The 22119-nt window shown below is 30.2% G+C and overlaps 4 protein-coding genes across 7 annotated transcripts; 2 read left to right on the top strand and 2 right to left on the bottom strand.

The window, feature by feature from the left end:
• The first annotated feature begins 184 nt into the window (after positions 1 to 184).
• On the top strand, positions 185 to 1725 carry LOC130669650 (N-terminal Xaa-Pro-Lys N-methyltransferase 1). Its single transcript, XM_057472664.1, has 5 exons — positions 185 to 386; positions 467 to 637; positions 692 to 872; positions 1326 to 1434; positions 1503 to 1725. The coding sequence occupies exons 1-5, from the start codon at positions 378 to 380 to the stop codon at positions 1723 to 1725; spliced, it is 693 nt and encodes a 230-aa protein (XP_057328647.1). The 5' UTR covers positions 185 to 377.
• On the bottom strand, positions 1439 to 5924 carry LOC130669648 (heparin sulfate O-sulfotransferase). Of its 3 annotated transcripts, XM_057472661.1 has the most exons (8): positions 5719 to 5737; positions 5385 to 5485; positions 5070 to 5296; positions 4915 to 5000; positions 3364 to 3600; positions 3140 to 3297; positions 1779 to 2008; positions 1577 to 1714 (listed from the first exon to the last, which is right to left on the bottom strand). In XM_057472661.1, exons 2-7 carry the CDS (start codon positions 5389 to 5391, stop codon positions 1797 to 1799), a joined length of 927 nt encoding a protein of 308 aa, XP_057328644.1. In that variant the 5' UTR covers positions 5392 to 5485; positions 5719 to 5737; the 3' UTR covers positions 1577 to 1714; positions 1779 to 1796. The 3 variants fall into 3 exon arrangements, with proteins under 3 accessions (XP_057328642.1, XP_057328644.1, XP_057328643.1); XM_057472659.1 differs by having other exon boundaries at positions 1439 to 1714; positions 5385 to 5911; XM_057472660.1 differs by having other exon boundaries at positions 1577 to 2008; positions 5385 to 5924.
• LOC130669649 (39S ribosomal protein L15, mitochondrial) lies at positions 5908 to 11069 on the top strand. The gene is made up of 5 exons (XM_057472663.1): positions 5908 to 6464; positions 6540 to 6694; positions 6765 to 6930; positions 7002 to 7161; positions 10696 to 11069. Exons 1-5 carry the CDS (start codon positions 6357 to 6359, stop codon positions 10995 to 10997), a joined length of 891 nt encoding a protein of 296 aa, XP_057328646.1. The 5' UTR covers positions 5908 to 6356; the 3' UTR covers positions 10998 to 11069.
• A 528-nt stretch (positions 11070 to 11597) lies between these two features.
• Positions 11598 to 21646, bottom strand: LOC130669643 (WW domain-containing oxidoreductase). 2 transcript variants are annotated; one of them, XM_057472650.1, is made up of 7 exons: positions 21151 to 21168; positions 20926 to 20990; positions 20630 to 20848; positions 15800 to 16036; positions 15524 to 15719; positions 12148 to 12333; positions 11598 to 12079 (listed from the first exon to the last, which is right to left on the bottom strand). In XM_057472650.1, exons 4-7 carry the CDS (start codon positions 15990 to 15992, stop codon positions 11626 to 11628), a joined length of 1029 nt encoding a protein of 342 aa, XP_057328633.1. In that variant the 5' UTR covers positions 15993 to 16036; positions 20630 to 20848; positions 20926 to 20990; positions 21151 to 21168; the 3' UTR covers positions 11598 to 11625. The 2 variants fall into 2 exon arrangements, with proteins under 2 accessions (XP_057328633.1, XP_057328632.1); XM_057472649.1 differs by lacking the exon at positions 20630 to 20848 and having other exon boundaries at positions 21151 to 21646.
• Between the last annotated feature and the right edge of the window lie 473 nt (positions 21647 to 22119).

Here is a 22119-nt window from a genome sequence, read left to right as displayed (position 1 = left end):
CCAGCCAAGGTTTGCCAGAAACTTTCTCGTTAAGTTAGCCGAAAGTGTTGCTCTGCAGACCTTACTGAGTAATGTGTGGCTATCAGGGTTGTAGCCAAAAGTTGCAAAAGCTAGAGTTGTCGACAACTTGTCGTCAAGTCGATCGCAAACTAATAAATACCAACTTCTTGACGAGCAACTCGTGCTATCAGGATGTCTCTTGAATAAAGTGGTCTGTGAGTAAACATGTTTCGATCGAGAATGTAACTGGAGTACAGTTGTCATCGAGTAAAGTTGTCGCTGAATGGAGATGTCACCTTACGTTAGGAGTAAAGAAGTTTTGAGCAAACCTGTTACAGAAGACGCTAATGTGTTCGAAGTATAAATAAAGCTTTGTGATGTTGGAGGTTATAGTTTTCATCAGGCATTAATTCGAGATAGAAAGTTTGAATAAAAAAATAATAATTCAACGTTTTCATTTTATCAGACAATGGAGGGTATATCGAAATCTTTATATGACCCAAAAGAATTTTATGCAGATTCAGCTAAGTATTGGAATAATGTTCCTGCAACTCTAAATGGAATGTTAGGTGGCTTTGGATTTATATCTCGTATCGACATCGATGGATCTGATGGCTTTTTGAGTTCTTTATTTGAAGTATGAAATTCTGATGCTGAATTTTTAAATATTCTAACTTAATAATGTTTTCAGCTTGAAAATCCACCAAATAAAACTTACGCATTGGATTGTGGCAGCGGTATAGGAAGAATCACAAAAAAATTACTCATTAAACATTTTAAATTAGTGGATTTAGTTGAACAAAATAGCAAATTTTTAGATACTGCAAAAAAACTTTTGCAGTCATCGAATGTTGGTCAATTTTATTCCTTTGGTAGCACTTATTCTTACTGCAAAATTACAGTTTGCAATCTTATTTTTAAAGAGACGTAACCCATGTTTATAAAATTTAACACGAATTGATACAATCTGTTTAAAAATATATTTGCTAAGATAAATCAAATGAAATCCTCAAAGCTTGATAAACATTTAAAATTTAATTTGACTCAAATTATCTGGTAATATTCTACAAAAATTTTGTTAAAAAAGAAAAAAAAAACCTAGGCAATTTGTGGATTACGACTTTTTAAAATGAATTGTTAACTACACAGAACAAAAGAATTTTTTGGCGCGAAAAATTTTTACTCTCCCCAAGAAATTTTTACTTGTCCTCAGAAATTGTTTGAATTATGAATTAAAAAGGAAAATTTTCTTGGGGCGGGAAAAAATTTTATTGAGCCAAGAAATCCTTTTTTTCCATGTATAGTAATAGAAAAAAAAATTTTAGGATTACAAAATTTTTGTCCTGAATCAAAGAAGTACGATGTTATTTGGTGTCAATGGGTTTTAGGATATCTTCAAGATGAAGATTTAATAGAATTTTTAAAAAAGTGCAGGTAAATTATATTAAAAATACTTTTATGTAACATTTCTGGTAAACTAATCATAATTATTTGACTTGTAGCAACGCACTGAAAACTAATGGAATGATAATTGTAAAAGAAAATGTAACAAGTTCTAATAAAATTGAAGTCGATGTTCAAGATTCTTCTTTTACTAGGCCATATGACAATCTGAAAAAAGTATTTCAATCTGCCAATTTGATTTGCATTAAAGAACAAGAACAACTCCATTTGCCTCAAGGTTTATATCCTGTACATATGTTTGCGCTAAGACCTGGAAAATAATAACATTTATAATTATGTTGAATTATACAAATAACTAATTTATAATAACGTACATTTTTTTAAAAATTGATTCATTTTGGTCGTATTTTTTCATACATAAAATGTTGGTTTAAGTCTTGTAAAGAAGCATTTATTAAACGTTTTTTTACAGCATGGAAGTAAGAAACAGCAAAATTATATAGTTCGTTTTCCATTTTCCAAACAGTAGAATTTTGAATTATTTTCACCGTTTCTGGAAGAGGTTCTATTTTTTGAGTAGTTTTTCGCAAATGTGATTTATCGCCTGTAATTATTGAAAATAAAAAAAAAATTAGTTGGCTTAAATATTATAAATACAATCGCACTCGTAAAAGCAATAGCTGTAATATACTTTTCCGTAACAAATTAAAATTATAAGAAGTATCCAATGACTAAAGCAACCATAAAAAGTAAATTTTTTGTACGTTTTTCTAATCGATATTAAGGCTTAAATAAATGTTTTTTAAAAATCGAAAATGAGGCTCGTCGTCAATTTAATGTTGTGTGTCAATGAATTTCTTACATTCGAAATCTCGCAAATCATTTGAATACTAGTACAGTCAGCTGAAAGGAATAGTGGGGTAGAAAAATTTGAAACTTTTTGAAATTTTGTGGGGTGATTTTAACTGTATAAATAATGAACAAAAAATCAGGAAAACGGTTGAACCTGCGGGGCAGCCCCAAAACTTCCCGAAAACATTATTGTGAATATTTTGGAGCTCGAAACTACTTCTGAGTACGTTTGTAATTTTAAGCTTTTCGAGTTTAATAGAAGTTATGTCTAGCCTTGAATTACAAAAAATCAAAAATAATTGAAAGACATGCATCTTTGAATTCTTTCTGATGATTATTTTTCGGGAAACGCAGAGATTCGGACAGAACTAAGTGTTAGTAATCAAGATAAAGAATTAAAAAATTTCGAATTAGAACATAACTCGGAAATATTAAATATTCTAAGAAAATTCAGAGACTAGTAATTTTTTAAATGCCTTGACGATATTTTCTGAACTAACGAACCAATTAGAATGAATTATGAATTGCTTAACAGAGACTATAAAGAGAAAAATCTACTGTAATTTTCGAAACATTAAATTTTTCGGTATCGATGTCTCTCAAGTCAATTAACGGATTTTTAAGTTTAATACACCAATGACACGTCTAATTGAGTTCTACACTGAGGAAAAAAATTACTTTAGGAAAAACAATATTTTTTCGATTAACAAATCGAACCTATACATACCATAAACACTCGTTTGTAAGTATATTTAATGTCTTCAAAACTTCAAACATATTTAAAATAACGTCTTAACATTAATGAACCCAAATATTTTTTACTCAATACTTTTTTAAGAATGTTTTTTGACAATAAATTTTTCTTTATCAATGATTAACTTACTATGAGAAAATAAATTATGAGCTCCTCGGAAAAAATCAGGAAGTACGATTTGTAAAATTTGTACAAATTCATCTAATTCTTCAGTTACTCCGACGAGGAAGTAATTATTTGCTAAATTTCTTTTCGCTTCCTCCAGAGCCCATGGATTACCAACTTCCCTAGTAAAATAATTTTATGTTATGAGAAAAATAAATTACTCTTAACTTGAAATAAAAATATCATACCAACATCCAGGTTCATGACCACATAAAAATGGTATTTGTAACCACATGCTGTTAGGATCACAGTCAGTTTGGCCAGCTTTAACACATTCATCAAATGTCTTAGTGTCACCATACTTCTTCCTGAGAAGATGTGGTCGAAAATTGTCTCCGTAGCGTAGAAAATAATAGTAAGAAATAAATCTATCAAGTGGTTTCCTCAATAAATTGAGATATAAAGGTACTTGTTTCACTCCGAACCTCCAATAAAAATTGATTTATATCTATCAGTAATATGTTGTTCATTTTCTTTGCTTACTACTTCCGTGAAAAAATGATTTTATAAAATTTTATCAAGTTTAATTAAATTTTATAGAGTTTTGTGAAAATTATTTTTTTTGTTTGCTAGCTAAGAATTGTACAAAAAGTTATTATGCTTCATGAAATTTTATACTATTTCATATAATTTCATTCATTTTTACCAAACCTTATAAAATTACATGAAAATTTGATTAAATCTTTTAAAATTAGATATAATTGAGTAAAATTTTAAATGTCCAGCGAAAAAAAAAAAAATTTGTAATTAAAATCAAAATTTCTAGCAATCATACGAAAATTTATAGAATTTGCTGAGCTTCCATAAAATCTCATCAAGTAAAATAGAATTGAATAACATTTAAAACAATTTTATGAAATTCGGTAAAATTTAATTTTATTTCAGCATAGGGTTTTCATCTCAAAGCTCTCCAAAGTCGCAACATGAACACAAATTTTTTTGTCAGGTTTTTTAATAAAGTCGAAAAATTTGCATAAGTTCTTCATGATCAAAATGCTATGATCACTAATAAAACCCTACAACAAGATCTGCTATCGATAGTGTCGTTGAATATCGTACGATATGAGACAATATAGAAAAATAACTTAAATTTGGTAATAACAAATTTTTTTTCTCTACTCGTGAGATTTACTTTGAAATATAAAGTCGGGAGAATCTGCATGATTTCGGGAGTCTTTTAATCAAATCTGGAGACATGGTAACCTTATCCAGCACAAATTATTTAGTTACATTTTGAAAAATATATCAGTAGTAATTTCTTGAATACGGTCAAATAAAATTATATTATGGTAGAAAAATGATTTTATATAGAAATTTATAAAATACTGTAGAAATAGAAGAAAATTTAATTTCATTCCGTTGATAATTCTCATCAAAAAAAGTTTTCTCAATTATGTAGTTGATTGGAATCTAACAGACGATTTTGGAGTCAATCATTACATCAATATTTTTGTATTTCTTTAATTATTCTTCCGTATCTAAATATATATTTTCATTATCACACAATGAATAGCAGCACGGGTTTAGCATTTAGATGGACCCGGGTTGGAATCCAGTATTCACCGCAATTTTTCATCAATAAAACGATTAGTTGATCAGTCGAAGTAATGTTTCTACTTCATTAGAATACATACAGGTTCAAATTATCATAATTTAATATTTTTTTTCAAAAATGATTGTTGTCTATAAAACTTTATAAAATCATTTTTTCTAGAGTTGTTGATATAATATGTGCTTACTTATTAAAATTTAAAAAAGCCATGTGGCCATGATAAAAAGCAGGCTTCATTATATTCCACCGTGTAATATTGTTGACAAACTGAATCTGTATAGTTATATTTCGATTTACAAATAATGAATTATAATATTTTACTAGATAAATTTAGATACTGACCTGGTTATAAAGTGTAAATGTATGCATATTATTAGTAATATTTATGTGTAGCGTATGAAATTTATTTTTTTTACACAAATCGTACACTACACCGACAAAGCTAGTAGACCCAGTCTTTGGAACTCTGTTATATATAATTATGGTGTCTTCAAATTTTTCTAATTTTGTATCACTTTTTGAACTTTTTTGATTTTTGGTAAAGTCTTGAATTTTTGTAAGTTCACTAACTTTGGAGTTTATAAATATGTAATATTATTCATATTCAATAATACGTTAAGAGGTTTCAAACATTAAAATAATAGAAAATATACTTACTCAACATTTTATTCTCATCTTTTAATGATTCTAACTTTATTTTGAAGAATAGAATAATAACTACTAAAATTATCACTAAGAGCCATTGAACTGGAAAATTTCTAAAGATCATTTTATTATAAGATCATTTTATTTTTTAAAAAAGTTACAAAAAAAAAAACTTCATTTTTCCTCGTAGTGCAACAGGCCTTTTCATAATTAAATTTTTATGTACGCATGCGCGGATACAAGCTATCTTTTTCGCCAGTTTACATTCTGAGCTATGTCAGACAATGACGTTAAGTTGATTGGAAGTTTCACTTCAAATTGACGGCAAGATTTTCTGTTAAATTACATTCAGACGACGGCAATTGATTACATCAACTTGCACGCAAGTATTATCCAAGGCCAACCGAGGCTTGCCAGAAACTTGTCGTTAAGGCTGGGCCGCACCTAACGAAGTCTTGAATTTAAGAATTCTAATTACTCTTTGAATATTTATGGGACTCGGATGATGAAAATCTTCCGAGGAAGTTCGTCTTCGGCTTTTAGTCGGAAGCTAAAAAAATTGCTGTTATGATAATTATTTAATAAATAATTAGAATTCTTAAATTCAGGACTTCGTTAGGTGCGGCCCAGCCTTAAGTTAGCTGAACGTGTTTCACTGCAGAACTTGCTAAGCAATTATATTAAGAATGTGGCTATCAGAGAAACTGTGCTACTAAATAGAGTAGCTGTGGATGAGCCGGTGGACACAATATACGGTCTACAGCGCCATCCTCATTTATCTAAATAATCGCATCACTTTTTTTAACCTTAAAATTGCACTCCTTTCATAAACTCAATAATAGACTTTTAGTGTCTGTCCTCTGAATCTTCCGAATGAATTTCTTTTAACAACAGTTCTCTAATCTACTCTGGTCCATAACTTAAAAAAAAAAAAAAAAAAAAAGAAATCAATTTTTACAAAATAATTAATCATTGATCATCAGTATGACAGCCAGAGGAAATGGCAGTAGAGATCTTGCACTGCTGATGTTAAAATCATTACCAAGAGTATGTTTGGGAAATTTACGAGCTAATCCCGGTACATTGAAAAAGGTTACACTCTTCAATCATAAAAATGGTCTCATTCACTTTTTTTCCCATTTTTTTATAAATTATTATCTTGTCTAGAACAAAAGAGGAAGAGGTCAGCATGGTGGTGATAAACATGGTGCTGGAAATAAAGGTTCTGGTCAACGACAAAATTATATGCAGCTTGGATATGAAACAGGGAATACGCCATTTTATCTTCGGTTTGGTCATGAACCGTATTATAAAAATCATCAGTATGTATTCAACAAATCAATTGCTGCATTGCGTTATATTTATACTTTAAGAAGTAAATTTTTTTTTTAGTTTGAGACGTCAGTATCCTCCTCTGAGTTTGCATCAACTGCAAATGCTCATTGATACGAACCGCATTGATTCTTCAAAACCGATAGATCTTACAACTTTGTTAAACACTGGTATATATAGAATTGACACGAGAATGAATCATGCTGGAGTTCAACTCACTATTGATGTTTGTATATAAACTATTTTTCATTATTTTTCTCTCCCTCGAAGAAACTGATTAATTACTTTTATCCATAGGGAGCCAATAGTTTTAATTCAAAAGTAAATATAGAGGTTCAATGGACAACTGAGCCAGTAATTGCCGCGATTGAAAAAATTGGAGGAACAATCACGACTGCATATTATGATAGAGTCAGTTTAGATTGCTTACGAAATGCAAAAAAATTTTTTAAAAAAGGTAACAAATTTTATAATTATTAGGTACGTTGTAACTATTATTGATTTATTCTTAATGAAAATCGGACATGGGGGCCACATTCCTGGAAAACCTGAAAATTTAAGGGAACTTTACTGGAAAAAGTCAAGGAACTTTGTAACAAAGTTGGACAAATTTTTACTTCCTTTTCTTTTGTCTGACAAAATCCGATACATTTTTTTCTGTCAAAACTGATCTATAAGTGGCGCGGCGCGAATGCGATTGTAATATCATCATGAAAAAAAAACAGTAGGAATTGATTTCAATAACGAAAAAATGAAACAAAAAGGCTGTTAGAAAAAAAAGTCTTAGTAGAAACCAATAGTCAGGATCTTCAAGCTATTAACATGCATGTTGACAAGCTAAAAAATCAAAAACATTAAAAGTATACATCAGTATTGAAATAATATATTTCACTATATATATTAGGGCTGTACATCTAAACCGGCTTAACCGGTTAAAAAAGTTAACCAGGTTAATTAGCTGGCTAGCTCGCCAGCTTAGCTAATTTAACCGGTTAACTTCATTAGCTTGGCTAAGCAGCCAAAGGCTTAACCGGTTAACTCAAATTAGCTAGGCTAATTAGCTGAGGGTTTAATCCGTTAAATGGTTAATTTTTTTTTTCATTTATTCGCTACCTTATCTTAAAAAATATATATGAAATATCATATTTATTTAATTTTAGACCGAAAAAGCTATAACAAAAAATTTATACTATTAGTTAAAAAAAATTCAATTCAATTTTGAAAATTATTTAATTAAAAATATATATCGCGTTACTTATGCCAAAAGGGCGTATAAAAATATGTTTTTTCTGATCAACTTGGGAACGTTTTTTTCATTTAATTTAATGTTTTTCTCCAGTTGATCGAGTTTTAAAGTCATTTATTTTACTGTTCTCTTGATTTTTTTTTTCGCTAAGAATTAATAATAATTGAAAAGGATAAAAATGGTACGCCCTTTTGGCTTTTAAATTTTTTTTTCGTTTTTTTCTAGATAGTTTTTTGTTGTGAAATTCCCAAATTTATCCGGAAAAAGAAGATTTTTTAATACGCCTTTTTAATTTTACATAGCCAAAAAGGCGTATATTTTGAGATACGCCCTTTTGGCATAATTAACGCGATATATATTTTTAATTAAATAATTTTCAAAATTGAATTGAATTTTTTTTTAACTAATAGTATAAATTTTTTGTTATAGCTTTTTCGGTCTAAAATTAAATAAATATGATATTTCATATATATTTTTTAAGATAAGGTAGCGAATAGATGAAAAAAAAAATTAACCATTTAACCGATTAAACCCTCAGCTAATTAGCCTAGCTAATTTGAGTTAACCGGTTAAGCCTTTGGCTGCTTAGCCAAGCTAATGAAGTTAACCGGTTAAATTAGCTAAGCTGACGAGCTAGCCAGCTAATTAACCTGGTTAACTTTTTTAACCGGTTAAGCCGGTTTAGATGTACAGCCTTAATATATATTATTCACGTACTTCATCAATATTTTATTAATATTCTATAAAGCTTTCTTATTTATAAAATTTATTCTAGTGAAAATGATAAATTTATTTATATTTTATTATAGAGTAAGTTATATAAAAATATAGATTTAAAATAAAAAATAACAAAAAATCATATATTTGAAAGTTACTGATAATTGAAGTATAGTCCAGAATTACGATAGTAATATTGGAATTTTCGTCGAACTTTTTTTTCGTGTATGTCTGACTATATTTAAATTATAAAATTTTTTTGCGAAAATGAATTTTTTTTTTTTCAGTTATTAACATATTTTGACAACAAAAACTTGAATGATAGCTAGAAAATATATTTTAAACCTCGAGAAATGAATAAAAATCACACAGTACATCCTTTAATTAATTTTTAGCGAAATTGCCAATGTTAACCTTTCAGTACTCAAAGAAAAACAAAATTTCAACGGTTTAAACGTTTCAGGGTTTCTTTGGAATTCTCTGAGGTTAATCAAAAGGTCCATAGTCCATTCATTCATTGCAAATTTATGCAAATAACCCTAAATTCGCAAATTTTTAACTTTTTTTCAATTAGATTCCTTGTATCAAAGAAAAAAATTTTTCAAATAACAATAAGCATGTCTAATAGAGGATAATTTGAAATTTTGAAAATCCTGCTTCATTTTACAGTACGATTTTCGGTTGTCAAGTAATTAATTATCAACGTAAAAAACGTAATTAGGAATCAAACCAAAAGATTAAATTTTAGGTGACATTACTAAAAAAAAATTACCAAAAACCATAATATTCTTCAACTTGCTTTATTTTTTACGTTCTACGACCATTTTTCACTAAGTAACGGTCTTTTGAAAATCACCGGGAAATTTAGGATTTTTTAATATCCTTTCATGTTTCTGATCAGTGTACAATAAATTAAATAAATTAAAACATTCACTTAAAGATTTATCTGTTTTAAATATATATGAATTAAATATTTAAATAGAAAAACAGGAATTGTTGTTAAAACAACGATTAATATAAAAAATCTGGAATATTATTTATTAAGGTTTTAAGGTTCATGACTTATTTTCTGGTGGGTTTGTGAAAAATGAATATTCATTGAGTTCTTAGAAAATTTTTTTATACTTAAGTTAGCTTCCAAGGCCATAAGAAAAAAACTTTTTTTGAAACATCCTAATATATAGTTATGTAGAATCGTTTAAATTAACGCGTCGTTCTCAGTAAAAAAAAAAACCGCTTGACTTCACATTTTTGAGAAAAAAAATTTTTTTTTTCATATCCCGCTGGGGCAATTGTCGAAATACTCACATTTGATGCTTGATTAACATTTTTTTTTTCAAATTTTCTCAAATGATAAAAGTTGTCACACAGAAACCTTTTAACTCCAACTAAAAATGTAAAAAGGAACCTATAATTTCAAAAATTACGATTAAAAAAAACATTTTTTCCATGCACATTAGTAAAATAAATTATATTTTGAGCAAAATATCTACATATTATGCTTATTCAAACACTATTTTTTTTTTTAAGTTAAAAAATTGACTTTTATATTGTTTTTTAGCTCTCCTGTATAATTTACGAATACGGAGTTCAGCGGTTTTCTACTGAAAACGACGATATATGCCTATATATCCTCCATATATGGTTATATATGATTCGCTTATCCCGGGGGTATAGTGATAATTTATCTCTATACCCCCGGGATAAGCGATAACTGATAAATCATCACAGAGCGTTCGTTATAAACTTAAAAATGGATTCTCAGTTATTTTTGTCCAACATTATTTCTGAGACAAAAACTTTATCCGCAAAATAAGGCTAGAGGCTAGATGCGATTCTATATAATTGAGCAATATCTACGCAGGATCAACTGTTTTCCAGTACTTTTTTTTCTGTTGAAATCAATTCATTTCGTAACATATACATGGATTTTAATTAGAATCTATGCATTCTTGGGTTTTTAATATCTTTAAACATCTTTAAACTCCCAGACTTGCGGAAAAAGCACATTATTTTTTGTTTTTTTAGGTAGCCCAATTCCTCGTAGAATGTTACCGCCCATGGATGCTTTAGAATATTATAGCAGCGCCGCTAATCGAGGATATTTAGCCGATGCAGAACAAATCGCGCATGAAAGACTTGTTTTATCGCAAAAGTACGGTTATACATTACCAAAGTTAGAAGATGACCCCGAATCGTCAATGCTTACAAAACGTAAAAATCCTCGACAAATATTTTATGGTCTTGCACCAGGTTGGATAGTAAGTTTAAAAGATAACACTATATTGAAACCTACTTCTAGCTTTGTTAAAGAATATTATAATAATTAACTTTACTTGATGTAGAAAAGTAAAACTTTTGTTGGTATCATGAAATAAAAATCATTTGTTTAAATAATATAATTTTCTCAATGTTCTTAATGGTAACCCATATAACAGTTTTTTTCAAGGCTTACATATGTCTGCTCTCAAGTTCGATAGTTGCTAGCGTCACTGTTCACCTATTGGTATTGCTCCAGATATTTGGGGCAGATTTGAATTGCCAGTATGATGCTAGTCTTACACAAGAATTTTTGTGAAGTTATTATTCAATTCTAATTGCTCAAATTAAAACTGGTGGGGGTAAGAATAGTATGGGGAGTGTCGCGCATCTTGAGCAAGCCATGCGCAAGTTTCGTGGGCAAGGAATGCGTTAGAAACTTTTGGCTGCACCATGTTAGAAATATCTTCAATATTCTTGCCTATAATACCATATAATGAGCAAATCATGCACAATTTTTAATTCAGTTCCTTGCTACACAATCTTGCATAAGGCACATACGTGGAAGGAGACACTAGTAACTATGGGCCTTGTACAAGACTCTTATACATGAGCACTTGCTTAAGTCCGTGTTACTTGGGAATATGATTAAATAAACCGAACTACAAGTAAAACCTTTATAAGTTTAATATTTTACAATTAAAAAGTACAGAAATTTTTACGTTGGACAATGTTCATAATCATATCTTGACTAACATACCATAGTCTAGAAGCTAAACTCTGGTCCATAGAAATATTAGATGTTTCACAACGAAAACAGTTATTAAAGTAAATGCCCGACAATCCTTCTAATTCAGGAGCTGTTGCACAAAAAACTATCGTACTTGCTGCTTGTTGCAGTGATTTTGTAAATGGTCGTACTATAGTGAAGAGAAATTTGTAAAACCAAGAGTACCGGGATAGATATGAAGACACCATATTTCCTGGATGACAGCTAAACACACTGACTGATGGCCATCGTTTAGCTAATTCTTGAGCAAATAAAATATTACAAAGTTTTGAATTACTGTACGCGTCCACGGACCAATATTTGAAGACTGGAGGGGATAATATTGATTGATGAATATCTTCAATTACTTGTATTGAAGAAAATCTAGAAAGATAAGAAATATATCCATTAAAATCTGTTTTTATTAGTAACGTTTTTTTATCGTATTATACCTGTGAGATTCACTAGCGACCACTACTATTCGAGAATCAGAAGTATTTTTTAAATGATGTTCTAACAGAAGTGTTAAATAATATTGCGATAAATAATTTACTTGGAATGTTGTTTCATAACCGTCTTCTGTTAGAGAATAGGGAAGTGCAAATACACCTGCATTCAGTACTAATATATTCAGTAATCTAAAAAGAAAAAAAGTTTGTTAAAACTTATACATCTGGTATAGAATACAGTATAAGAGATTACAAATTAACTATAGTTTAATAAATATGTAAATTCAATAATATTACGAAGGGTTGTACAAATGCGCAGTCGTTAATTTAGTGAAGGGTGTTCTGATTTACGTAGAGATATCGAATTAATAGATAAGAAGCGCCATTTAAACAAATGAAAAAAAAAAAAAACAAACAAACAAGAACAATAATAATTATGATTTAAGCTGAGTGGATCCTGATTTTCTTATATGACGATAACAGAGCACTACCTTCGTGTTCGAGACGTGCAATAATCATCATTACAATAATTTGTGACCTCCGATTGATTACTGTATTTTAAAGAAATTGTTAGTAGATTTCATAGAAATCTAACTATTGTATTGGTTCTCGTGACGCAACTTTTCAAAAATTTTAACATTTTCTATCTAATTTAGTCGAGTGGGTTCCAAAAATACTATTGGTGAAAAACTCCAAGTTTGGAATATAAGGTTCTGAAATAAGTTTCTTACCAGGGACACTACAATCGGTGGGCGCGATCTCGCGGCGAGCACCGAACTACTTCTGCTGCTGCTGTCTATAGCACTGTTGACTTCCCTCTCCTACATATATCTTTACCCCCAAGAAATTTTTCTTTTGGTACAAGCAAATTTTTTTTTATTAATTGGAACATACGAAAATCCTTGCGTTAAACACCCCCGTGAAAAAAATTAATTAAAAAATAATAGTTACAATATAAAAAATATATCTTAGAATACATAAAAAATATATGTATAAAAATATTAAAATAATAGATTAAATATATATTTGAATTTACAATAATTAACAAAGTAATGTTCTGATTGATTTCAAGAGCGGAATTTGAAAAAAACCTTACAAGAAATAATTTGTAGGAAATAAAATTGTCTACAAAGAAGATTCTATGACATTTTGTGATACGTCTAATAGTTTTACCGGAAAATTAAAAAGATCTCGAAATTTACTATAACTTGACTTCGAGCTCTAATAACTTTTGAACAGATGGATTTATCAAAAAATGATATAAGACGTTTTTTGTAGAGCGTTAAATTTCGTAATATTATAAATAACAAAAATATATCCTTGGTTTATCTGTACGATGAGCTATTGCCGAGGTAATAAATTCCAAACTAAATTTTTTTGTTTTTCCCATGTTATTTAAATGGGAAATCAAAACTCGCGATGAGCTGCCTCTAAAACTTGAATTGAAGCGCTGATCTTCAAAAAGAATTTTCATTTTCTGATTTACTATTGATTTCTGGTGGTGCCCGAAAGAAAAAGGAGGAAAAAAAAAAACCGTTCATAAAGCACCCTCAACGCTTTCGCGCTTGAAGTGTGCAATAATGTTGCTTTTCGACATACCCTTGTATATATGTGTAAATATATATGTCTATTGTTTATGTATGTATGTATGTATTAGACCGGTTCAAAAAAATCGACTATTTTTTTTTTTTCAAAACCCGCAGTAAAATATCTTCCTAGTCATGAAAAAAGAAGCCTGTGGAAACGGGAGCTCTTAATTTCAATTTTGAAAGGTCGATCATCGTAAATTTCTGTTTTACGTTTAAATAACATGGAAAAAAAAATTTTTTAACTTTGGAATTTTACAACTCATTTTGGAATTAACATGTCGGGGTGAGAGATACATATTTTTGCAAGAAATTGAACACTCTAAATAAATTGTCTTTTATGTTTTTTCTCTAAGTCTACTCCTTTAAAAGTTATTCGAGTTTTAAGTTCAACATGTAATTTATTTAACCTTTTTTTCTTAATTTTTCTTAAATATTTATAATTATTATTGAAAAAAAAAATTTGTCTTAATTATTAAATTATCAAATTTAACGACGTTGACAAAGTAGATCTTTATTGTTCTACTATGAGGAATAAATGACTTTTCAATTTAAAAATTCTGAAATTAATTCTCTCTGAAGTTTAAAAAAAATTTGAATTGTATGTACATAATTTTTCCTGAATAAGTGTCGTCTTTTCATCAAAATGTCATTGTTTGGTTATTGATATTTAATTGTTGTTCTTAGCATTTCATTGTTCATAGTTTTGATAGCTGAAGTGAAAATCGTAAATTTTATAAACTGAAAATAATCGTGTTAAACTTAAAAATATTATCAATACCATTTAAAAATTGTAAAATAATTTTTTTCGAAGATGAGTTTTATTATTATACCACAATTTAAGAAAAAAAGGTTAAATTGATTATATGTTGAACTTTAAACTCGAATAACTTTTAAAGGAGTAGACTTAGAGAAAAAAACTTAAGAGACAATTTATTTAGAGCGTTCAATTTCCTTCAAGAATATGTATCTCTCACCCAGACATGTTAATTCCAAAATGAGTTGTAAAATTCCAAAGTTCAAAAATTTTTTTTTCCATGTTATTTAAACGTAAAATAGAAATTTACGATGAGCGACCTTTCAAACTTGATATTAAGAGCTCCCGTTTCCACAGGCTTCTTTTTTCATGACTAGGAAGATATTTCACTGCGGGTTTTGAAAAAAAAAAAATAGTCGATTTTTTTGAACCGGTCTAGTATGTATGTATGTATATATGAGGCATTCCACGCCAAATCGACCACTTTTGACCCCGACCCCCTTCGATTTGGTTGAAAATTTCTTTTCCTTTTTTACACACTACGAAGGATAAAATCTTTTTCTTCCAGGGTAGCTAAAAAATTGTGCGAAATGCCGCATTAACGTCAAAACCGGTTTATTCGTTAAAGAAATATCGATGATGACAAATTAAAAATGCACAATTTACCTCATTTTACCTAGATAACTCATAATCATTGTGTAATTACTATTCATTTTTATCCAAAGTTGTTCGTTTCATCAAGCATTGTCGAAAATAAAAATGTTGAAAATGCTTGTTTTTTTTTTTTTTAACTATTTTTGATTGCTTGAATTTTCATAGTTAAATATAAGATATCTTATACTTAACGTTACATATGTAACGTTTTTGATTTCGAAGAGCTTGAAAAATAGAGCAGTCTCGAGCACGAAAATGTATCTCCAATTATGTTTTCGAGCTCAAGATGCTTGAAAACAGTAAGAAGTTTTGGTTGTTACTGATTTCTCTAGGGATATGAAAGAATCTTGTTTTATTTAATAAGTATGACATTTTGTATTACCGATATTTCTTCTTAAATTCTTTGACTGCATTTTTAACACTACGTAGCGATGATAAATCCAAAGAAAGAGCTTCACAAGATGCATATTCTTGCTCACTTTTTATTCTTTGAATAGCTTCAGCAGCTTTTTTTGTACTTCGGCAAGCCATTACAACAGTGCAACCATGAAAAGCTAAGGACTTCGCAGTTTCAAATCCTTAAAAAAATTATTTAGACTATCGAGCTTGAGTTAATTATTTAATAAATAACTTCAACACTCGAAGAAAGTTATAGTACCTATGCCTGTATTAGATCCAGTTACGAGAGCAACTTTCCCTTTGAGGTCTCTACCATGTAAAACCGCTAGAGCTGAGCTACTAGCATCAAAGCGTTGTCGGACTGACTGTGATGGATCTCTGTACTCAACAGCGAAAGCCAATCGAGGATCGGTATACGTTGTTGTGTGATTTAAATGATCAATAAATATCATTTTCCCATCATTTGAAGTACACCTTTCCCAACCAGAGGGTAGTTCTAAAAACGTGAAAAATATAAAGATTGATAATTATAAATTAATCCAAAAAATGAAGAGAACAGAACCATTGTATAATTTAAATTATATTTCAAAAATCATTAAAAAATATTTTTTAATGATTTTCGGAGGTCTTTGAAATTTTTATCTTTGTATCATTGAGAAAAATAGTTGTTGAAAAAAAAAAATGATTTAAAACTTAAAAAATTTAGCTTCAATATTGTTTTTTTTTCTTTTGGAGTCTTCTACGGACTTAGAAATTTTTAACTTCCCGTAATTGAGTTTTCAAAAAAAAGGAAGTTATATGTTTTAGTCCGATTTTCGGAAATCGAGTTTTCATCAAATGTCGAACTTTTGAGGTCCTATATTAGGAAAAGCTGTTCTGACTATTTTCAGATAGACGTCCCCGCGCGCGCGTATGTGTGTGAGAGAGTTAGCTTTTGTCGTTTACGCAAAAAAATAAATAATAAAGTTTATTCGGATTTTCATTCATTTTTATTGTCTGAACAATAAACCCGCATCAAAGAAGGTAATTCATAAATAAGACAATATTGAAAGCGAAAAAGTATAAGAGTGATTCTTTAAAATATATTGGTATTAAAAAAAAACCGGACGTCGGTTGGCCCTGCGGGCCAGCCCTACAACTTCCCGTTGTTTCCGAGCTCAAAAAGCTCGAAAACATTAGTGTGAATAAATTTTTGAGCTCTCCGAGCTCGAAAATGCTTTTGCATGCAATTTTTTTTCGATGAGCATTTTAAGCTCTAACATGTTACGTTTTATGTTGAAGTTTGAAAATTTAAAAATCGAAAATCATTAATGAACATGCGGTTTTTAAATTTTTAGTCCTGATTATGTCCAATAATAGTAGTTTATCTATCGAGTGCAAGCGTCTTAGACTCGATTGTACTAGATAAATACATTAGTTTTTGTGACAGATATTTGAAATTTACTACATTTAGTGCCTATAAATGGCAGGTTATAAATCCGCGTTTATTTATTTGGTAAGATTGTTTTGAGTATTTGTTGAAAATTAGAGAGAAGTCGGTAAGTGGACGAATTAAAATGATGATAAATTTTGTCACAAGATGGCTCGTTAAGTTACTTCGATATTTTTTGGTCGGTTGCTATCGCACATGTAACCAAAAAATATTTTTTGATCCGATGATGACGTCACTATTAGAACGATTAGGTATCTTTTTTACCAGCTGTAGGGGAGACCGGGGCAAGACGGCCCACCTGGGGCAAGAAGGCCCACCTCAAAAATTAACCAAAAATTTTTTTTTCTTGTTTTCTTTTGATTATCACAAATTTAGATTATTTACTCATTTTTAGCCCGATACGTGAAACTTGGGGCAAAATGAACCACTCAAAAATTCTAAAAGAAAATGTATTTCATAGTATTATAACCTAGTCATGATTAATTTAATAGAAATATCATTTTTTGGTTAATTATATGGATTTGGATTAAAATAGAGCATTTGAAAAAGTTAAAAAAACCAATAATCAATTTTCTACAGAAGTGAAAAAATTACTCGTATTATATCAAAAAAGGTTATTTCGAGTAATATTAAAGTAAATACAGTTGTTAAAGAGAAAAATATAAACATTTGTTACGCGGGAAATTTTTTTACAATTAAAAAAAAAAAATTTTTTTTTTCATTTTTTTCGGAGGGGGCCGTCTTGCCCCAAAAAAAAATTTTTTTTTCAGGAGCTTCACCAAAATTTTGGTGAATTGAGTTCAAGTTGGACAAGAGTAAATTAACTTGATGGTTAAAAGCCACAAATAATAATAACCGGCTTAGGTGGGCCGTCTTGCCCCGGTCTCCCCTATCTTATTTAATATTTTTAGCTGCCGGATATAGGCGCTAAATGTCGTAGATTTCAAGTGTCTGTCACAAAAAATAAATAAATTGAGGTAGAAATCAATATCAGTAATAAAAAGAAAGATAAAAATGACTTTTGACTCAGATCAGAGCAATAATATATAAAATATCCGCGAAAAATATTAAAAACTGAGTTTCTTCAATTTTTTGTTGATAATATGATTCAAACTAAAGAACGAGTTAGATGAAATTATATGGGGATCAAAAGAAATCGATTGATTCAGTCGTTTCAAAGATATTTGGAAAAAACCGTTTTTCACTATTTCTTTTTTCCACGATACTTTTTTTCCACGATGTTTTTTGATCAAGAGTATCGTTTGAGACGCAGACCAGGATGTCCGAAACGCTTGTATACCCAAAAGGGTGAGGATGACCCCCGTAAAAAGGGGTAAGTATTTGAAAGTAACTGGCCACCAGTTAGGTTCGTTATATTAATCAATCCTATAATTGAGAGTTACGTGCGATTTATGAAGCTGTAAGACGTTACGGGCATATTTTTAAAGGTTGACACGTTGCAATTTATACCGATCACAAACCGCTTCACTATGCATTTGTAAAGCGCACGGAGAGATCTTTATTATGGCAATTTCACCAGTTATATTTCATCGGTCAATTTATAACAGACATCAGGCATATATCGGGTAACGAAAACATTGTTGCTGGTACACTGTTATAAGTGAAGGAAGTATCTTCTGCGATCTCTACGCACGAGTTTACTGACGCTAAAAAATAAGATATGAAGCCAACCATACGTTTGAGAGTCGCTGAAAAGAAAAAAGTTCAAGTCGCTGCATACGCTTGCTCATCCTCGAATCAAAAGTTCATGAAAATTGGTTTCAATACGTTACGTCTGGCCGTTGATCAACAAAGATTATCGAAAATGGGCTAAATCTTGTATCGAGTGCCAGAAGAATAAAGTGTATAGAGACACGGATCATCGTCTTATTGAGAGGTTTGCATATTTAGGTTTTCACTATATTTAAATGGTGTATTACCGTACAATGGACGGTGTGGCTCAATAAGATAGATCAAATTGAACGGAATATAGTATAGTGCCGGATAGCTCAACTGGTAGAGCACTCGGCGCGATACCGAATTGGTTTGGGTTCGATTCCCAGTTCGGGCTATCTATATTTTTCTCAATTTATCTATAAATTGTCTTATTGAGAGGTTTGCATGTTTAGGTTTCCACTATATTTAAATCGTTGATCGACTTGATCTCGTTATCGTGGTCATGCGGCTTTAACCAACGTTTGACAATCGTCAATTGTTTCACGAGGTTTCCAGAGACGATTTCTCTGCAGAATTAGGCAACACGGATTCCCGAAACGAATTACATTCGATCAAGGCCCGCAGTTTGGCCCTAGTGGCAATATTGATTAATTCTGGAGCAAATCTTGAGCAAGTCAAGGAGAATACAGCGAAATATTATATTTATATATACTGCGAATTAACAAATAGTATATTTTACATCTCGGGCAGTAAAGTAAGAAATGTCTCATATCACATGTAATTGTTGGCCGAGGCGAAGCCGAGGTCAACAAACATGTGATCTGAGGCTTTCTTATTTACTGCCCAAGGTGTAAATACTATTTTTCTCCTCGACGGATGCGGAAAGCGGAAACTTCGTTTCGCACAGCGGGAGAAAAGTTGACGCTTTTCGCCCGGAGGGGAGAAATAGCACATTATTATTTTAGATACTTAAAAAAAAGGCCCTGGTAATACTAAAAAAAAGGCATCTGGCAGCCAGAATGGAAGGTAGATTTTTCGAAAATTTTCAGCACCTCCCTGACTTTTCGCTAGATCGCGCTTAGTTTAAAACGAAGGCGACTCTTTTTCATTTTTACTAAGGTTGAAGATCCGTTTTTCAATCCGAGATTCTTAATCCGCGATTCAAATATTGTTAATATACTTATATATTTATATATAAATGTACGAGCAATACTAACCCTGGTGCAAATTTTTCGGAATTTTCTCTGAAAAACTCAGTTAAAAAAATTGGTTATATATTTATATACATATATATATATATATATATATATATATATATATATATATATACATATATATCCAATTTTGTCATCACGATCACGCTTACAATTCTTATGGGATTTTAATGAAATTTTCTACACTCATTTTACAGACGATTATCACGGTTAAGTTCGAAGATGGGCTAAATCTATCGATTCGTTTAGAAGTTATAGCTGTTTGAAATTTTCACGATTTTTCGAAAAAATAAATTTTCATTCATTTTCATTTCATTGCTGTGCGGTCATTGGTACCTGAAGTATCGATGATCAAAGCCAAAAGGATTATTTTTTGTTTGAAGGCTGATATCTCTGCGACGAATCGTTCTACGAGGTCAAAAAAAAGCCAAATTGAAGCTGAATAAATTTGCTAAACGACCTATGCATTGGTTTAGTTGAAAGAATTTTTCCACGGTCCGTGGGCTCTTCGGAAAAAAAAAAAAATTTAGAAATTTTTTGTCTCGCGGTATTTCTCATGCTTGCGCAATAGCCGGAGCGCTTAAAAAATTTTGAAAAAACGCATCGAAACTAGAGATTTCAAGCTATAAAATGCTTTTTTTTAAATATATCTCGATACGATTATTTTTCACCAAGTTACAGTCTTCCAAAAATCACTAAAAAAATTTATAAAATTTTTCTGTTCCTTTAATTTTTCGCGCAAGTGTATATAAATATGTGAACGTGCCAATTCATCGAAGCCAACCATCGAAGTAATAGCTGCTAGATGTATTTATCAAAAAACAGAATTTGGAATATGCTACCTTAGTGATTTTGATCCATATATATTTAAACTTCTAAACCAACGGTTTTTTTTAGAACTAACTAGACCAATTATGATAGGCCATGACTAGGCTTTGAAAAATCCACTATGAAGATAAATACAAACGTGACACTTGTATAGAATCTATTAATATACATTTATTTTATTAAAAGATCTACAATTCTTTGTTTTCTAAAACGATGATTTTTGTTTACAATTACCTCCAGCTACGATTTTTTTACTGCTTGTACGAGGATGTGTCCATTGAGTGCTCTTTTTAAAATGGCTAAAACAATTTACAAAAAAATTACATCTGACTTGTTTCCATAAGTATGTAAGCTCTATAAAAAATATTCTAATACTGTTATGATGTATAAAAGACTTTCTCTTAACTAAAAGAAGTCCCTTTACAATAAACTTTAAATTATTAATTCTGAAAAATTTACTTAATATAATAAACTTTTCCATCAAAAGTAGCTCTTTCTTCCCACCCAGGTGGTAATTCATCTTCACTATCAGAATCATTCGAAACACTGGTCATTTTATTCTACTGTGAATTAAGAGATAAGATTCCGTTTAAATACGATATTTTTTAAAACATTATTCGAATTTTAGATATGTTCGATTGATCAACATAGAATCAAAAACAATGTTACACTTTTTGTCCAAGGTGGTTACAACCGCGACTATATTTATTCGCCTGAAACTAATTGTTTATGTATTGTAGTTGTATTAGTGACCGGATGTGATTAGGATATCTTCGGGTCGGTAGTAAAAACTTCGAATTCAATATGATTTGATCGGAACCCCAAACTCAATTTCTCGCGAATTCCGAAAAAAAATAACATTTCTCCAAATTTCTCACTTTAAAGTCATATGAATTTACTTCAATTGTCAAGCGTAAAGCAATTCTGATAGTCAGCTGTTATGTTCTGCGAGATTACTAGAGTCGGAACTGGCGCCATCTCCTGGACAGTGGGCAGTTCGTTGTCACGCGGGACCAATTTTTAATTTGAAATCAATGAATTAATTTATTAAGTAATGAAATTATGGATGAGGATTAATATAATTGATAGAATAACTTTTATCTGAGGACTGAGTTTTGCTATAAAGTATTGATAAGATTTAAATGGTAACAACAGTTGTACTCATCAATGGTTCTCGGGGAGAAGTGAAATTACATCAGACGACAGGAAGATTTCTGACTCTCCACTTGGTAACTTCTTCCCACTAAACTCATGCTTACACACATACTTATACAATATATGCACTTATACATCTACATTCTTTATAATTACTAATCCATTCTACCACTTTACTTATTACTTCCGAGGCGGCACAAAAAAAAATTGTTGACTTTATGTTAAATTTAAAACGACAATTTGTTATCATGAATTTAAGTTAACCAATTGTTA

The sequence above is a fragment of the Microplitis mediator genome, chromosome 6 (genome assembly GCF_029852145.1).
Source record: "Microplitis mediator isolate UGA2020A chromosome 6, iyMicMedi2.1, whole genome shotgun sequence".
Taxonomy (NCBI): Eukaryota; Metazoa; Arthropoda; class Insecta; order Hymenoptera; family Braconidae; genus Microplitis; species Microplitis mediator.
This window is presented reverse-complemented; position numbering and strand designations above follow the sequence as displayed.